The 19,857-nt window shown below is 44.6% G+C and overlaps 1 protein-coding gene across 5 annotated transcripts in view; it reads right to left on the bottom strand.

The window, feature by feature from the left end:
• Positions 1 to 19,857, bottom strand: part of CTNNA2 (catenin alpha 2) — a 1,470,003-nt gene that overhangs the window by 439,351 nt on the left and 1,010,795 nt on the right. Inside the window, exon 1 of one of the 5 annotated variants that reach the window (XM_075192045.1) lies at positions 12,569 to 12,662. The exons of the other annotated variants lie outside the window; for them this stretch is intronic. Within the exon in view, the coding sequence (XP_075048146.1) occupies positions 12,569 to 12,622 (54 nt within the window). The 5' untranslated portion in view covers positions 12,623 to 12,662. Of the gene's footprint in view, positions 1 to 12,568; positions 12,663 to 19,857 lie in introns of those variants that run through there. 5 annotated transcript variants of the gene reach the window in all.

Here is a 19,857-nt window from a genome sequence, read left to right as displayed (position 1 = left end):
ATTAGTGAATCTATTTGTTCTTTGGGAAATAAGCGTCACAAATCGGGATCTTAGCCGCACTTACCCCATCCGCCGCTGTCATATCACGGCTACCTGGGTCCCTTCTGGTCGTCTGCAACATTCCCATTCTCCACACCTCCGTTTGTAAACAAACACACACTGTTTGTTCTGCTGCATGGGCGCGGCCATCTTGGATGCAGTCGGGTGATCATTCCAGACCAACCAGATTCAGCAGCTCTGATCACATGAACTGATCAGCCAATAGTTGTTTGGGACACCCTATTTAAACCTGCTGCTGTGATCTGTTCATTGCCAGAACAACACACTTCTCTCCAGAGGATAGTTCTTGGCTCCAGTGTTCCTGACTGCATTACAAGTGCAGTGTTCCTGACTGCATTACAAGTGCAGTGTTCCTGACTGCATTACAAGTGCAGTGTTCCTGACTGCATTACAAGTGCAGTGTTCCTGTCAGAATTACAAAGTGCACTGTTCCTGTCTGCATTACTAGTGCACTGTTCCTGTCTGCATTACTAGTGCACTGTTCCTGTCAACATTTCCAGACTGCTCATTCCCCTGCTATATTCTACAATCAGCAAGAACATGAGCAGGAAGATCATCCAGGCTGCTAGGTTCTGTTTCAGTCCTGCTCCAGCTAGTCCCAAGGGTCCCGAATCGGATCAAGAAATACAGACAACCGTGACAATAAGGACTGCTGTAGGTATACACCACATCTGCTAGTCAGTAGTGTTCACATTTAGGTCTACCAGGTCATACACCCCAGAGTTACCATCAGGCTACAATACCTGGTCAGATCAGGCTATCATTATTTTAAGTAAATGGGCCCAGATATTAAACTACAGAATGGCCCACTCAACAAGTAATCTATTGGCAGGGCAGCATATCCTGGGAGTGTGGCGCTGGGCTGTGATGTCATAATCCAGCGTCACACTCCCAACACCAACATAGAGGAGCAGCTGTCAGCTTCATAGTTAAGTAGCCACCAGCGGACCTGCTCAGTGTGAGGGAACCGCTTGGAAAATAAAAAACAATGAGTGTGTGTAATTACTCATTCAGTCAGCGGTGCCTTGGACTAGTACCTAGGTTTGCCTACTGGTAGCACCAGCCCTGATTGGTCCTCATTGACAAAGCACAAAACACCCAAGCCAAGAAATCCTCTTCAGTGAAGCTATGTGCTTCAAAAATTGGTTAGACATATTAGACAAAACAGGCATCCTATGTGCATAACGATGAACAAGAACGATATTATAATGGAATGTATAGGAATCACGAGCATCCATAAATGAGAAAAAAAAAATCCAATGGGGTAATAGGGGATATTATCAGGGGATATTGAAGGAATGGTGGTTGTTTATGCCAGGGTAGCATCAGTTTATGTCAACGAGGGTGAAATCCTCAGTTAAAGGACGAATACATATACGGGGAGGGGGGGGTGGAGGTCCTCCACAACAGGGAAAACAAACATCTTTATCAAAGAAAGTTCAGAAATCACCAGTGGTCAACAATTGGAAGGACAGGACTTGTGTAGTCTCAGCTCAACTTCTTAAGAAGATACCATAAGGTAAATTCAAAAAGTTTCATCATCATCATCAACATTTATTTATTTAGCGCCAATAAACTCCGTAGCGCTTGACAATTGGGAAATATTCTTTTGAAAATATTCTTTTAAACAAGGGCTGTTAATGATTCAATGTACAATAGCCACTTTTTATTGAACCATATCCTTCCGTTTTCAATATCAGGGAGTGTAGCTTTCCCAGCTAAATAAATAATATCTAATATTGCTGTCTAAAGTTCGCCCAAGGTTGGAGGAACCGGGGAAGTTCATTGTCTTAGGATCAGCTGTTTGACTACAGTGACCATTTTTGTTAGGGCAGGAAGCAACTAAAGGGAGTGTAAAGCATTCTTCCAGCGAGGAGGAGAGGTTCTCTAGATGTAGTTACGTGTATTTTGAAACTATGACTAATGAAATCTGTAACTTTATTTCAAAACTTTTTTTATTTCCCCAAAATTATGTTACCAATCCGCTATTTGCATTTTACATTTGTGCATAGCCCCGTCGCCTCCCTAACCATGAAGTGGCGTCTGGCCCGAGTAATGTAAGCTTGTGAATCATTTTTAAATGGACCTCCATGAGATTTCCAAGTGGAACCAAAGTAACGAATTAAGGTGTCTGAGTCAGTTACGCTTGGGATATCTTTCTGCCAAGCCTCCAGAGCTCGTCTCCAGGTAGTTGTAGGCTCTACATGAATGAGATCCGAATATAGGTATCGAATTCTATAAGGCGAAGACTTTAAAAAAGGTGAGTAGGGCATCTAAAGGGCCTATTTCTAATTAAATAAAAAGAGAGAAAAGAAAAAAAAACTCTTCATAATTTTTATCAAAAGTTTCTCTGTCTGGAGCTCACAAACACTTCTCTCTGTGTGATACTTGACACAAAAAAGAATTGGAACATCTCTCTCTAACTCATTTGTGGCACGCAGAGACTGCGGGCTCAGTAAATATGCACTTATTAAGTTCAATTTTGAAAAATACAGATGCTTTCATTTGCAAAAAAGCCCAAATCATTTTCTCTAAGTGGCTATCCAGGATCCGAGCTTCCTCCGTCGTTACTGGCATTCCCTTCGAAGGAGGACACAAGGCACTTCTAAACTGAGAGCCAGCTGCCTACCAGATGGGTCCCAATCTGCCGCCTTATCTCTGCAGTTGTGTACGCCGACCTTACAGCTACTTAATGCCAACCTCTAGACCTCCAGGATGAAACCTTGAATATATTGCAGCACCCTAAACAACTTAATGAGCATGTGCAGCCGTAACGCTGCTGGTTTGGGACAAGCTGTACTGCGATGCGCAGGGTACTGCATAGAATGCAGAAACTACATCTCTGAAACAAAGTGATCATTTGCATCCCTTGCCAAGGAGACGTCCATGTCTCCCTGCTTAAAAAAATCAGGATTATTTCTGAACTTCTGATTTGAAACATGTCGTTGAATTGTTTCTTGTTATTATCAAGCAATTTAACAGAATATATTTAATACAAAAACAACGGTTATTTCCTGTGATCTTCTATTGTCAGGTTTCCAACTCCATCCTTTCGATGGACGTTCCTACAAATCACTTGTCCCTTGAAACTATCGTCTCTGGAAATGTCCCCATTTTTTCAATACTGAGCCAATGCACGGTAAAAATGTATCTTATTTTATACACCGAATGCATTTCTCACTATCTATTCTTATTCTCAGACTTTGTAAAACTACTGTACTGCATTTTTTAGATTTCATTTTTAATATATAAAAAAAAAATTAACATTATAATAATGCTCAGTGAACGTATCAGGATGGGTTCAGAGCAGCTTGGATTGTACTATGTGTCATATGCTTACATGCAGCTCTTCAACACTACTTTATCTATCACGCAAGCATCTGCAATGACACAAGTTCCTATAATGTAACTAGCCCATCTACCACAGCTGACATGTAGGCACAGGCAGTTGCAGATGATTAAAAACGTGCTCTATCGAAAAAAGGAACGTGGGGCCCCGATGGGAAAGTAAAGTGATCCCCGCAGCCACTCAGACAATAGGTAAGTATGTATATTTGTGTTAATGTGTGTGTGTGTGTGTGTGTGTGTGTCTCTCCCTGTGTTTTGGGAAGCTACATTAGCTGACCAAAACGTAAGGATCAAAGATCACTTTCTTGCACGCAGCGGCTAGATTTATTTTCCTTGCAAACCATTCTTCCTCTGCTGAGTCACTCTGTCAGTCTCTACATTGGCTGCCTGTATTTCAACGAATCCAATATAAAATTCTTCTACTAACATACAAGGCCGTCAACAAAATTGCACTGACATACATTACATACATTGCATCTCCTCACTTGTCTCAAAATATCTCCCAACTCGACACCTCCGTTCTGCACAAGATCTGCGTCTCTCATCACATCCTCCCACTCTCGGTTACAGGACTTTTTTTGGGCTGCACCCACTTTGTGGAATTCCCTCCCTCGCACAATAAGACTTTCCTCTAGTCTTCAAACCTTCAAGCATTCTCTCAAAACCCACCTCTTCATGCAAGCTTATGATATTCCTCAACAACCATCTTAATCTCCCTAGGTTACCCCATTACCACCCCCTACACAGCTAACACAAGACAACACCCCTCTGACCAACATTGCTACACACACAGCCCACTCAGTACTTTTACCTAGTCCAATGTGCAATATGATGTAGCACATGCCCTTGTGTTTCAAACTCCCATTGTCCCATAGATTGTAAGCTTGCGAGCAGGGTTCTCTTACCGCTCTGTCTGTATGAATTACCCAGTATTGTCTTATTAATGTTTGTTCCCAATTGTAAAGCGCTACAGAATTTGCTGGCGCTATATAAATAAATGTTGATGATGATGATGAGCAGGCTCTCAGTGTATATCAGATTACCAGAAAGTATATGAGCTTCATTGTGGAGAAAACAAGGTCAGCAACTTGAGCACTTCAATTCCATACAACCCCTTTTCTCCTGTGTAACTGCAAAACATAGGTGCTTTGTGCGATAGTATGACAACTTTGTGCAGATTTCATACGCAGGGACCCAGTATTATACGCATATTGTTAAATGGCACCATTGTATAGGATATTGGGCCTGATTCATTAAGGAAAGTAAGGCAAAAAAAGGAGTAAAATTTGTGCTGGACAAACCATGGTACAATGCAAGGGGTGCAAATTAGTATTCTATTTTGCACATACATTAAATACTGGCTGTTTTTTTCATTTAGCCCACAAATACCTGATATTTTTACACTGAAATTTAAAGTTGATCTAGGACATGCTCTATCCCAACTATAAATCTGTCCTCACATTTTAAATTTACCTCCCCCTCCAATGCAACATGGTTTTGCCAAGATGCAAAGTTACTCCTTTTTTTTGCTTTACTTTCCTTAATGAATCAGGCCCTTTGTATGTTGTGCATTTATAAAAGTTAATTATCTTGGTAAAATCTGTTTAAATCCATGTTTATTGTCGTATAAATTGTACCAAAAGGTTCTTTAAAATCTAACCAGTTGGTGCCAAAGATAATATGGGTAAATATTTCAATCACTGGGACTTAATAACCTTTTCAGATTGCGTGGGGTGGGAGGCAATTTAATTATGTTCACATTGACACCTATTGTCTGAAGACAGATATATGTTAAACCTAGGACCAGGCCAGCCAAGACTAGGGGTGAGCGGGTTCGGATTTTTGAAATACGAACACCCCTGAACAGTACCGATCCGAGCCCGGATCCGAGCACTGTTCGGGCATTCCCGCCCGACGCAAAACTCAGAACGAGGCAAAACGTCATCATCCCGCCGTCGGATCTCGCGAGATCCGGATTCATATTATTCCCCGCTTCCCGCCGCCATCTTCACTCGGGCATTGGAGAGGGAAGATGGAGGGTGTGTGGTGGTGTCCTCTGTCCTGCTCAGTCCAGTGGTGCTGTTCTGTGCTCTGTCCTGCTCAGTCCAGTGGTGCTGTCCTGCTCAGTCCAGTGGTGCTGTCCTGTGCTCTGTCCTGCTCAGTCCAGTGGTGCTGTCCTGCTCAGTCCAGTGGTGCTGTCCTGTGCTCTGTCCTGCTCAGTCCAGTGGTGGTGCTGCCATAATTCCAGTGGTGCTGTCCTGTGTTGTCCTGTGCTGCTTAAGTCCAGTCCAGTGGCACTGCCATATAAGTCCAGTCCAGTGGCGCTGTGCTGTGTCCAGTCCAGTGGTACAGCCATTTAAATCCAGTGGTGCTGTCCTGTGCTACTTAAGTCCAGTCCAGTGGTACTGCCATATAAGTCCAGTCCAGTGGTACAGCCATATAAATCCAATGATGCTGTCCTGTGCTGCAAAAGTCCAGTGGTGGTGTCCTGTACTGCATAAGTCCAGTGGTTCTGTCCTGTGCTGCTTAAGTCCAGTCCAGTGGTACTGCCGTATAAGTCGAGTGGTACTGCCGTATAAGTCCAGTGGTACTGCTGTATAAGTCCACTGATCCTGCCGTATAAGTCCAGTGGTACAGCCGTATAACTCCAGTCCAGTGGTACTCTCCTGTGCCGCATATAATTTTTAAAGGCTTTGCCGAGTGTGTGTGGTTTAGGGGTACGCTCTCTTGTGCTGCATATAATGGAGTACAAAAATTTGGAGGATAAAGTAGGGAAAGATCAAGAACCACTTCCTCCTAATGCTGAAGCTGCTGCCACTAGTCATGACATAGACGATGAAATGACATCAATGTCGTCTGCCAAGGCCGATGCCCAATGTCAGTAGAGGGCATGTAAAATCCAAAAAGCCAAAGTTCACTAAAAGGATCAAAAACAAGAAATTAAAATCATCTGAGGAGAAACGTAAACTTGCCAATATGCCATTTACGACACGGAGTGGCAAGGAACGGCTTAGGCCCTGGCCCATGTTCATGACTAGTGGTTCAGCTTCACACAACGATCTAAGCCCTACTCCCCCCCCCCCTCTAGAAAATTTAAGAGAGTTAAGCTGTCATCAAAAACACAGCAAACAACTCTGCCTTCTAAAGACATGGCATCACAAATCCCCAAGGTGAGTCCAAGGGTGTTGGTGGTTGCGATGCCTGACCTTCCCATCACTGTACGGGAAGAGGTGGCTCCTTCCACCATTTGCAGCATGCCCTCTGCATATGCTGGAAGGATCACCCACAGTGCAGTTCCAGATTTTGATAATGAAGGTGTCAATGTTGTACACCAGGAGGAGGATATTGATGTAGCTGGCGCTGAGGAGGAAGTTGACGAGGAGGATGCTGATGTGGTTTGCTTAAATGAGGCACCAGGGGGGGAAACAGTTGTTGTCCACGGGATGAAAAAGCCCATCGTCATGCCTGGGCAGAAGACCAATAAATCCACCTCTTCGGTCTGGAATTATTTCTATCCCAATCCGGACAACAAATATATTGCCATATGTAGCTTATGTAAAGCTGCAATAAGCAGGGGTAAGGATCTTGGCCACCTAGGGACATCCTCCCTTATACGTCACCTGAAGACCCTTCATAATTCTGTGTTTAGTTCAGGAACTGTGGCTAGGACCGTCAGCAGTCCAGGGACACCTAAATCCCTTGGTCCTGTTGTATCCACACCAGCAACACCCTCCTCGTCAATTTCCTCCTCGATCCGGATCGGAGGTAGTCCTGCAGGCCATGTCACCGGCATGACTGAGTCCTCTTCAATCCGGGATTCTTCCGGAGGATCTTGCAGCCCTACGCCTACTACTGCCGCTGCTGCTGTTGCTGCTGGGAGTCGGTCATCTTCCCAGAGGGGAAGTCGTAAGACCGCTACGACTTTCACTAAGCAATTGACTGTACAACAGTCGTTTGCCATGAGGACGAAGTACGACAGCAGTCATCCTATGGCAAAGCGGATAACTGCGGCCTTGACAGCTATGTTGGTGTTAGACGTGCGTCCGGTGTCCGCCATCAGTGGTGTGGGATTTAGATCGTTGATGGAGGTATTGTGTCCCCGGTACCAAATTCCGTCTAGATTCCACTTCACTAGGCAGGCGATACCCGGGATGTACAGAGAAGTATGAAAAAGGGTCCTCAGTGCTCTGAAAAATGCGGTTGTACCCACTGTCCACTTAACCATGGACATGTGGACAAGTGGTTCAGGGCAAACTAAGGACTATATGACTGTGACAGCCCACTGGGTAGATGCATCGCCTTCCGCAGCAACAGCAGCAGCAGCATCAGTAGCAGCATCTCCGAAACTCCTGCTCGTTCCAAGGCAGGCAACGTTGTGTATCACCGGTTTCAGTAAGAGGCACAATGCTGACAACCTCTTAGAGAAACTGAGGGAAATCCTCTCGCAGTGGCTTACCCCACTTAGACTCTCCTGGGGATTTGTGGTGTTGGACAACGCCAGTAACATTGTGCGGACATTACATATGGGCAATTTCCAGCACGTGCCATGTTTTGCCCACACAATAAATTTGGTGGTGCAGCATTATTTTAAAAGTGACAGGGATGTGCAGGATATGCTTGCGGTGGCCCGCAAAATTGCGGGACACTTTCGCCATTCTGCCACTGCCTACCGAAGACTGGAGCACCATCAAAAATGCCTGAACCTGCCCTGCCATCACCTCAAACAAGAGGTTGTGATGCGCTGGAACTCTACCCTCTATATGCTGCAGAGGATGGAGGAGCAGCAAAAGGCCATTCAATCCTACACAGCCACCTACGACATAGGCAAAGGAGTGGGGATGCGCCTGAGTCAAGCGCAGTGGAGACTGATTTCCGTGTTGTGCAAGGTTCTCCAGCCATTTGAACTTGCCACACGAGAAGTCAGTTCCGACACTGCCAGCTTGAGTCAGGTGATTCCCCTGATCAGGCTGTTGCAGAAGCAGCTGGAGAAAGTGAGGGAGGAGCTGGTAAAGCATTGCGATTCCACAAAGCATGTAGCTCTTGTGGATGAAGCCCTTCGTACGCTTTGCCAGGATCCGAGGGTGGTCAGTCTTTTAAAGTCAGAGAATTACATTCTGGCCACCGTGCTCGATCCTCGGTTTAAAGCGTATGTTGTGTCTCTGTTTCCGGCGGACACAAGTCTACAGCGGTGCAAAGACCTGCTGATCAGGAGATTGTCATCTGAAGAGGACCGTGACATGGCAACAGCTCCTCCTTCATTTTCTTCCACACCTGTGGCTGCGAGAAAACAGCTGAGATTTCCTAAACGACCCGCTGGCGGGGATGCAGGGCAGGAAGGAGCGAATTTGAACATCTGGTCAGAACTGAAGGACCTGCCAACCATTGCTGACATGTCTACTGTCGCTGCATTGGATGCTGTCATCATTGAAAAAATGGTGGAGGATTACTTTGGTGACAGCATCCAAGTAGACATGTCAGACAGTCCTTACTTGTACTGGCAGGAAAAAAAGGCAGTTTGGAAGCCCCTGCACAAACTGGCTCTATTTTACCTGAGTTGTCCCCCCTCCAGTGTGTACTCCGAAAGAGTTTTTAGTGCAGCGGGGAACCTGGTCAGTGAGCGGCGAAGGAGGTTGCTTCCGCAAAATGTGGAGAAGATGATGTTCATCAAAATGAATTATCAATTCTTCAATGAAGACCCGCAATGACCTCCAGAGACTACAGAGGGACCTGTGATTGTGGAGTCCAGTGGGGACGAATTGATAATGTGTGAGGATGAGGAAGTACACACTGAAGGTGGCGAGGAATCAGAGGATGAGGATGAGGACGACATCTTGCCTCAGTAGAGCCAGTTTGCTTTGTACAGGGAGAGATGAATTGCTTTTTTGTGTGGGGGCCCAAACAAACCAATCATTTCAGCCACAGTAGTTTGGTAGGCCCTGTCGCTGAAATGATTGGTTTGTTAAAGTGTGCATGTCCTATTTCTGCAACATAAGGGTGGGTGGGAGGGCCCAAGGACAATTCCATGGGCCACGTGTTTGTGCCGCCCACTTGTGTCGCTTAGCTTAGTGATCCAGCTACCTCGGTGCAACCTTTTGGCCTAAAAACAATATTGTGAGGTGTGAGGTGTGAGGTGTTCAGAATAGATTGGAAATGAGTGGAAATGAATGTTATTGAGGTTAATAATAGCGTAAAAAAATCAGAACCCAAAACCCAAAACCTTGAGGGGGTGTTCTGGCAAAACCCATTAGAACCCAAAACCTGAAGGTAATCAGGACCCAAAACCCAAAATGCGAAAAGTGGCAGGTGCACATCCCTAGCCAAGACATGATGGCACCATATAGCTCACTACGGGAAAGATTGCTATAGCAGGAGAATAGAGCTAGAATGCAAACTTTCTGAGAGTGTTCTCCCCTGGAGGAAAACTGAGCAGGGCTACTGGTTTTCAGTCAGTCATATCCAACGTTGGTTTAGCCGTGTGAGACGGTATCCCAAGGCAGAAGACCCAGAGCTATTACCCATTACCTTTGAACACTAAAGTCTCACATCTTGCCTGATATGGTTTATTGTAGGGTTGTCATCTCCATGTGCTAACCAGAGTTGGGCTTGTTTTTTTTCCAAGATATTTTTATTTGTTTTGCTGGTCGCAGATTGCGGGTTTTTGGGCTTTACGATAGATGTACGTCAGAACCTCCGTTTTACTTTCTTCCCAGCTATTTCCTCCCTTCCACCTCGTCCTCCTTCCTAAAAGGACACTTCGTGTGTCAATCACGCAAACACCTGCCCGCCCCCTATTGGCTGAAAGTCATGTGAGAAGAGATGGGCTGGGCCGAATACTAGGGCGGATTTTGATTTACTGCTGTGTTGTCAGTCAGCGGCTCACCAGGAAGACGTTCCTTGTACCTTTCTCATAGTGGTGTGGGATGCGGATCTGCAACAACCTTGTGAAATAAGCATTGTGTCAGTACAATCACTGCACTTATAGCAGTAACCTGGAATGACCCCTCTCTATATACCACCCCCCTCCCATTCAGTAAGCTGCTCATGTCAGATGACTGCTTCTCAGAGCGCATCTTATACGGTCATATCATGGGGCTGTGTGGTATTACTCAGTTCATGTATGTCGTGGGTCTAGCCTGTTTTATTTGCCGTGGTGTAATTATGTTTAATAAGAAAATGTGTGTATTTTATTTTAGTATTCACTACAACACCCCTGTCCCCTGTAAATTGGGCTTTTTGGGAGCTTTTTAGGATTGCCGCTACCCATCACCTGTCCTGCAGACCTGATATCTGAACATTCTCTGCGACTAGTGACGCTGCTTCCTACCTAAGATATTGGGAGTAAAACTGTAGCTGAATTTTGGAATCGTTGTACACACAGTGTGACTTTGCAATGAAACGCAACCAGATTGTCTTAAAAACTCACAGTGCATTGAATAACAATCTCAAACATTTTGACTTATAAGTTTTGCATTTCTACATTTGAAAATGTTACAACATTTCAAGTCGGATCAACGTCTATAATAGAATTTGTAGCCTTTTAATTTACAGTCACATTTGTTTTCTTCATCGGGCGAGGAAGCTATTGAATGTGGCACTGACAGATTGTTTGTCCACAGCATCCTCTTAGTAAATAATTAACGGCCAGGCTGACAAGCGGGAAGGAGCGCGCCAGAGATTGCGGCAGAATATAGGTTCGTTTCGTGGGATTTTAACCTACTGAACGCAGACGGGAAAGGGAGATGGCAAATCTAATCTACATATTTATTGAAATCCTCATTTTATTGAAAAGCTCTCAGAGCACATTTATTTTGACATCTGAAAACTCAAACAGGTGTTTACAGGGAATATTAAACGTAATTTGGAACATGAAAAGATCGAAGTCGGTAATTAATTTCCCAATTTTAAAATGGGCAGGAGTGAAATATTTTTATTTTTCTTTGTGCAGCTCTGATGGCTTTATAAATCCACCAGGTAACAGACTTTAATTATTTTGTTGCTAAAGCAGAGATGGGTCAATAATACAAATTAAATCACTGGTTCCTAAATCTGTACCAAGCACTCGACAGCTGTGCGGTGCTTGTGACTAAAATGTGAGAGGAAAATGAACTAGTCAAAGACTGGTAGGGGATTCTGGGAATTGTAGTTCTACAATAGATTTCATCGAGCACACAAGACATTAAAATAAACTTCATCCCTCAGTAATGTCAGTGGTTCTAATGAATCATAGGCTTTACTGTCCTGATTATACAGAACAACAAATGTCTGTCTCCCCTGATTGTAGCCAACATGTACACTCAGTGGAGAAACCAATAAGTAAAATTAGTTTTTGTATAAAGGAAAGCACGGTGGCTCAGTGGTTAGCACTTCTGCCTTACAGCACTTGGGTCATGAGTTCAATTCCCGACCATGGCCTGATCTGTGTGGAGTTTGTATGTTCTCCCTGTGTTTGCGTGGGTTTCCTCCAGGTGCTCCGGTTTCCTCCCACACTCCAAAAACATACTGGTAGGTTAATTGGCTGCTTACAAATTGACCCTAGTCTGTGTGTGTGTGTTAGGGAATTTAGACTGTAAGCCCCAATGGGGCAGGGACTGAAGTGAGGGAGTTCTATGTACAGCGCTACGGCATTAGTGGCGCTATATAAATAAATGGTAACAAAAAGGAAATCCTCCTCCGTATGTGACTCACTTTGATAGCTATGTGTGGGGGGAAGGCAGAAAGTTGATATACCAGGGCCCCAAATTCCTTTTGCCGGCCCTGTCATCATGCACTGATAGTCCATGAGGGCCCTTGCATGCTGTTGGTCCGTAGAACTGAAGTGTGCACTACAAGTGTTGTCCCCATCTTAAACAAATATAACTTGGACCCCCGTCATAACAAAAATTTAATTAATTAATAAATAAATTAAATAGCAGTACCCCTAGTGTCTATTAATAAACTAGTAATGCCCCTGTTAGATATAAAATAATTTAGTGCCTCTAGTAGTAAGAAAATAGCTGGTAGTGCCCCCCTTAGAATTATAGTAATACGTAATAGTGTCCCTGGTATTTATAAAATAAATGATGGTACTCCCAGTAGTAAAAAATAAAAAGCAGTCTCTTGAATAAATAATTATTGCACCAATTATGAATAAATACCTGTTGCCTCCATAATCAATACTTACCTTGAATCTGCTCTTTTTCTTAATCCACTGTACAAACAAACGTGCGGATAACATCACAGAATGAAAGGACACAGCCACACATCTACCTTTGCAGCTTGGTAAATGTCCCTCTCTGACTAGGAAAAGCTTGAATTAGCACCTCAATAAGCGCACCATAAAGTGTTTCCTTAACAATGGCGTTCATAAGGCTGTATTTACGCCACAATGTACCAGACACACACTGCTACTGCCAAGACGTGTGCAGAGAAAACACAGCCATTCATGTGCTGCATTATACGTACTCTGTGGATGTGCAGTTAGAATTCAGAGGACAGTAGTTTGACTACAATGCACAGCTCAATTTTCAATAAGAAAGCATTGTACAGAGTATAATCCTATAGTATTAATAGTGCTGTGTTTATGAGTACTCAGCAGTTCAGTGCCTATGAATTAAATGTTTAAAAGCACTTTCAAACAGATAACACAGCTGGATCAACTATAAATAATATGCTGATAGCGTAAGACTGAGGAGCAAAGGGACCTGCCACCCACCATGAAATCATGTTCGCATTACAAATATATATATATATATATATATATAGATACTGCATTTAGATTCTATTTGATGTGTGTAAAGCTGGATACACCCCTATGCAATAATACTATAGATGCGATTTCTGTAACAATTTCACCAATGACTGAAAGTCCCGATGAGCATGCAGATTCATGGGTACACACCTACATGATTTACCATCAGATCTGCGCTCTTCATCTGTCATAACCATCTGCTGAAACATTTGTGACTCTGTACACTCTACCAGGGGCGGATCCAGAAGTTAATTGTACCGGGAACGATTTAGGGGGGGGGGATTTAGCCCCGCCCCCTTTTTGACACCTAAGGCTGCTGACGGCTGCACACTATGTGCAGATCCGTTCAGCAGAGAGAGTTAGGGAGAGAGTCCTGCCCGGCTGCTCTGATTGTGTCAATCATAGCAGTTGGGCAGGACTCTCTCCCTAACTCTCTCTGCTGAACGGATCTGCACATAGTGTGCAGCCGCCGGCAGCAAGCCCCTGCACTCTACAGATATCTGCCTCCATCTGCCTCCATTGCTGGTGGTGTTTGCATACACACTTCCACCTTTGCTCGACACTGTTCCATCGTTGATCGTGATTTTTAGGAAGTTCAGAAAACCAAATCAGCAGATTTGATGTGCTTTGGTACAATAAGACATGATCGTGGGAGCGTACACACTCTTGCAATATCTAAACAGTCATCAATGGTGTGAATAGTTGTATAGATATGTATCCAGCTTAACTGAATCACAGAAATGCCACGAGAATCCACAACCACATCAAGAGCATGGTCTGCTATAGGTCTAACAGGATGTCTGCAGTCACGTGTAGTGAAAACGGAAAGAACAGGTAGGAGAGTGCAGGACAGTCTGCCAGCTGTCCTAAATCTGGTGGGACAGTCACGAATTTAGGTGACTATCTCGCTTAGTCAGATTTTGGTCCGACTGGTGACCTAACACCGGGTCTGGTTGAAGTTTTCAAATTTCATGCACCCATTTCTTTTCCAAATAGGGCATCCAACATTCCAGGATCAAGACAAGCAGGAACTGAGCTAAAGACACCAGTAGCCACATGTGGTGAAAGTGACGAAGACAGGTATGCGAGAGCAGGACAGTCTGCCAACTGTCCTGAATCTGGTGGGGCAGTCCTGAATTTGGGTGACTGTCTCGTTTAGTCAGGATTTGGTCTGACCGCAAGGACAGTTGGGAAGTATTTCCCGCTTCACACTGCACTGCTCGTGACGGCAGAGCTGCGTGCACCTAACAGTAGTGAACACAGTATTGCTTCTGTATTTGTCTAAAATAATATCCATATTAGAATGTAGGGGCTCTCTGTCTTAAGTGTCCCGGGCTCCCAGGAGCCATAATCCAGCTCCATTCTTAGACCATTCATAGTCATTTTATTTCAATAAAGACAACACACTTCTTGCAAAATATAAAGTTGTTAGAATTCGATAGAGTGTCTGTATTAATTTTCAATAGATATGAGCAAAATGGCACCAAAAATGTACTCACAATGAGTTTTGTGATGGCACAAGTGTAGTGGATACAGTCTCCACATTCCACTATTACTGCCGCATTCCACGGATTACCATTCTGCACTGTCATTATAAATTAGCATTTTGCTATGAATGAATAGTGCTATATGAACACTAGTATGAACAGTAGTAATGAATGAACACGACCTTTGGGGTGTGTTTGGGCAAATTCCGTGCAGTGAATCATGCAAGAATTTGCGGGAGAAAAGCCAAACAAGGCAAATATTTCACAAAACAGTTACTAACCTCTACTCTTCAAGTTGACATTAATTGATGCTTTGTGCAGCTATGACCCATAGAGAAACAGACAATGAGAGATGGAGTGTAATTAATGACATATGTATTTGTGTTGCATTGTTCCGCAGGAGATAACACTACAAACTCTGGGTGCCTATTTCTTGGGTTACAAACGCTGACAGACTGATTAATTGCCAAAGTAATAATGACGATGTTATAGCACACAGTGTAATGAACTTTAACCATTTCAAGACCAGATAACCTGCCCCTCGTGACTCAACCAGCGTTCAGCATTATATAATGCATCTTGTTCACTAGGAACTGTACACACACTTTACCATGGTTCTGGCTAGAGATGAGCGCACTCGGATTTCTGAAATCCGAGCCCACCCGAACGTTGCCGATCCGAGTCGGATCCGAGACAGATCCGGGTATTGGCGCCAAATTCAAATCTGAAACTGAGGCTCTGACTCATAATCCCGTTGTCGGATCTCGCGATACTCGGATCCTATAAATTCCCCGCTAGTCGCCGCCATCTTCACTCGGGCATTGATCAGGGTAGAGGGAGGGTGTGTTAGGTGGTCCTCTGTCCTGGTAGATCTCGTGCTGTGCTGTTTAGTTCTGTGCTGTGCTGTTTAGCTCTGTGTATTGTGCTGTGCTGTGCTGTGTTCTGCAGTATCAGTCCAGTGGTGCTGTGTGCTGTGCTCTGTCCTTCTGAGGTCAGTGGTGCTGCTGGGTCCTGTGCTGTGTCCTGTTCAGTCCAGTGGTGCTGTGTCCTGTGCTCTGTGCTTCTAAGGGCATAGTTATTTCCCCAATATTCCCCTGTGTTTAAAAAAATAAAAAAAAGTTATTTAAAAAAATACCAAAAACTAATTTCATTTTTTTTTAATTACCACAAAATTTGCACAACCAATCCTGCAATATAAGCCCATTGGTACTGCAATATTACCAAGTTCACACATTCAGCAGTAAAAGTCCAGTGGTACTGCAATATTACAAAGTTCACACATTCTGCAGTATCAGTCCAGTGGTGCTGTGTCCTGTGCTCTGTCCTGCTGAGTTCCGTAGTACTGCTGGGTCCTGTGCTGTGTCCTGTTCAGTCCAGTGGTGCTGTGTCCTGTGCTCTGTGCTTCTAAGGGCATAGTTATTTCCCCATTATTCCCAAGTTTTTAAAAAATAAAAAAAAAGTAAAAAAAAATTAAAAATTAAAAATTAAAAAAAATATATATAATTATAACCAAATTTACAAAACCAATCCAGCAGTATAAGCCCATTGGTACTGCAATATTACCAAGTTCACACATTCAGCAGTAAAAGTCCAGTGGTACTGCAATATTACCAAGTTCACACATTCTGCAGTATCTTGTGCTACATATAATGGAGACCAAAAATTTGGAGGATAAAGTAGGGAAAGATCAAGACCCACTTCCTCCTAATGCTGAAGCTGCTGCCACTAGTCATGACATAGACGATGAAATGCCATCAACGTCGTCTTCCAAGCCCGATGCCCAATCTCGTAGTACCGGGCATGTAAAATCCAAAAAGCCCAAGTTAAGAAAAAGTAGCAAAAAGAGAAACTTAAAATCATCTGAGGAGAAACGTAAAGTTGCCAATATGCCATTTACGACACGGAGTGGCAAGGAACGGCTTAGGCCCTGGCCCGTGTTCATGACTAGTGGTTCAGCTTCACCCACGGATCTTAGCCCTCCTCTTCCTCCCCCCCCCTACAAAAAATTGAAGAGAGTTATGCTGTCAGCAACAAAACAGCAAACAACTCTGCCTTCTAAAGAGAAATTATCACAAATCCTCAAGGCGAGTCCAAGGGTGTTGGTGGTTGTCAAGCCTGACCTTCCCATCACTGTACGGGAAGAGGTGGCTCGGGAGGAGGCTATTGATGATGTAGCTGGCGCTGTGGAGGAACTTGATGATGAGGATGGTGATGTGGTTATTGTAAATGAGGCACCAGGGGGGGAAACAGCTGATGTCCATGGGATGAAAAAGCCCATCGTCATGCCTGGTCAGAAGACCAAAAAATGCACCTCTTCGGTCTGGAGTTATTTTTATCCAAATCCAGACAACCAATGTATGGCCATATGTAGCTTATGTAAAGCTCAAATAAGCAGGGGTAAGGATCTTGCCCACCTAGGAACATCCTGCCTTATACGTCACCTGAATAAACTTCATAGTTCAGTGGTTAGTTCAGGAACTGGGGCTAGGACCCTCATCGGTACAGGGACACCTAAATCCCGTGGTCCAGTTGGATACACACCAGCAACACCCTCCTCGTCAACTTCCTCCACAATCTCCATCAGATTCAGTCCTGCAATCCAAGTCAGCAGCCAGACTGAGTCCTCCTCAATACGGGATTCATCCGAGGAATCCTGCAGCGGTACGCCTACTACTGCCACTGCTGCTGTTGCTGCTGTTAGTCGGTCATCTTCCCAGAGGGGAAGTCGTAAGACCGCTAAGTCTTTCACAAAACAATTGACCGTCCAACAGTCGTTTGCCATGACCACAAAATACGATAGTAGTCACCCTATTGCAAAGCGTATAACTGCGGCTGTAACTGCAATGTTGGTGTTAGACGTGCGCCCGGTGTCCGCCATCAGTGGTGTGGGATTTAGAGGGTTGATGGAGGTATTGTGTCCCCGGTACCAAATCCCGTCGAGATTCCACTTCACTAGGCAGGCGATACCAAAAATGTACAGAGAAGTACGATCAAGTGTCCTCAGTGCTCTAAAAAATGCCGTTGTACCCACTGTCCACTTAACCACGGACATGTGGACAAGTGGTTCTGGGCAAACGAAGGACTATATGACTGTGACAGCCCACTGGGTAGATGCATCCCCTTCCGCAGCAACAGCAACAGCTGCATCAGTAGCAGCAACTACAAAATGGCTGCTCGTGCAAAGGCAGGCAACATTGTGTATTACAGGCTTTAATAAGAGGCACAACGCTGACAACATATTAGAGAAAATGAGGGAAATTATCTCCCAGTGGCTTACCCCACTTAGACTCTCATGGGGATTTGTGGTGTCAGACAATGCCAGTAACATTGTGCGGGCATTAAATATGGGCAATTTCCAGCACGTCCCATGTTTTGCCCACACCATTAATTTGGTGGTGCAGCATTACCTCAAGAGTGACAGGGGTGTGCAGGAGATGCTTGCGGTGCCGCGCAAAATTGCTGGACACTTTCGGCATTCAGCCAGTGCCTACCGCAGACTAGAGGCACATCAAAAAAGCATGAACCTGCCCTGCCATCACCTCAAAGAAGAGGTTGTGACGCGCTGGAATTCCACCCTCTATATGCTGCAGAGGATGGAGGAGCAGCAAAAGGCCATTCAGGCCTACACAGCCACCTACGACATAGGCAAAGGAGTGGGGATGCGCCTCAGTCAAGCGCAGTGGAGACTGATTTCCGTGTTTTGCAAGGTTCTGCAGCCATTTGAACTTGCCACACGAGAAGTCAGTTCCGACACTGCCAGCTTGAGTCAGGTCATTCCCCTGATCAGGCTGTTGCAGAAGCAGCTGGAGAAAGTGAGGGAGGAGCTGGTAAGCCATTGCGATTACACCAAGCATGTAGCTCTTGTGGATGTAGCCCTTCGTACGCTTTGCCAGGATCCGAGGGTGGTCACTCTTTTAAAGTCAGAGGAATACATTCTGGCGACCGTGCTCGATCCTCGGTTTAAAGCGTATGTTGTGTCTCTGTTTCCGGCGGACACAAGTCTACAGCGGTGCAAAGACCTGCTGGTCAGGAGATTGTCCTCTGAAGAGGACCGTGACATGCCAACAGCTCCACCCTCATTTTCTTCCACATCTATGGCTGCGAGGAAAAAGCTCAGTTTTCCCAAAAGAGGCGCTGGCGGGGATGCTGATAACATCTGGTCCGGACTGAAGGACCTGCCAACCATTGCAGACATGTCTACTCTCGCTGCATTGGATGCTGTCACAATAGAAAAAATTGTGGATGATTACTTTGCTGACACCATCCAAGTAGACATGTCAGACAGTCCATATTGTTACTGGCAGGAAAAAAAGGCAGTTTGGAAGCCCCTGTACAAACTGGCTCTATTTTACCTGAGTTGTCCCCCCTCCAGTGTGTACTCGGAAAGAGTTTTTAGTGCAGCGGGGAACCTGGTCAGTGAGCGGCGAAGGAGGTTGCTTCCTCACAACGTTGAAAAAATGATGTTTATAAAAATGAATAATCAATTCCTCAATGAAGTACAGCACTGCCCTCCAGATACTACAGAGGGACCTGTGGTTGTGGAGTCCAGCGGGGACGAATTGATAATGTGTGATGAGGAGGAAGTACACACTGTAGGGGGAGAGGAATCAGAGGTTGAGGATAAAGATGACATCTTGCCTCAGTAGAGCCTGTTTAGTCTGTACAGGGAGAGATGAATAGCTTTTTTGGTGTGGGGGCCCAAACAAACCAATCATTTCAGCCAAAGTTGTTTGGTAGGCCCTGTCGCTGAAATGATTGGTTTGTTAAAGTGTGCATGTCCTATTTCAACAACATAAGGGTGGGTGTGAGGGCCCAAGGACAATTCCATCTTGGAACTTTTTTTTTTGCATTATATGACCAATCAACAGTCGTTTGCCATGTTCAAAAAGTAAAACCAAATTTAAACAAATTCAAGAAATTAAACCAAAAGTAAAATGCCCTGTCATAATTTAAAACAAGAGGTATTGACGTGCTCTAAAACTACTGTATTGTTGTTTATATTTTATAAACACTACACTTGAAAGCTTGAGTCTTTCAATAAAAAAGTAACTGTCCATTGCACGAATATTTGCAACAGGGACAATTTTAGGGTTAAGAAAGTCAACTAATAACACTTCGACGCTGTCTGTCTTTATAAACACTACACTTGGAAGTTGGAGGAGGTATTGTGGCCCCGGCACCAAATTTACTACCGGGGCCACTCCACTGTGCAGTCCATATTTAGGTGTATCAGAT

The sequence above is a fragment of the Mixophyes fleayi genome, chromosome 1, assembly GCF_038048845.1.
Source record: "Mixophyes fleayi isolate aMixFle1 chromosome 1, aMixFle1.hap1, whole genome shotgun sequence".
NCBI lineage: Eukaryota > Metazoa > Chordata > Amphibia > Anura > Limnodynastidae > Mixophyes > Mixophyes fleayi.
This window is presented reverse-complemented; position numbering and strand designations above follow the sequence as displayed.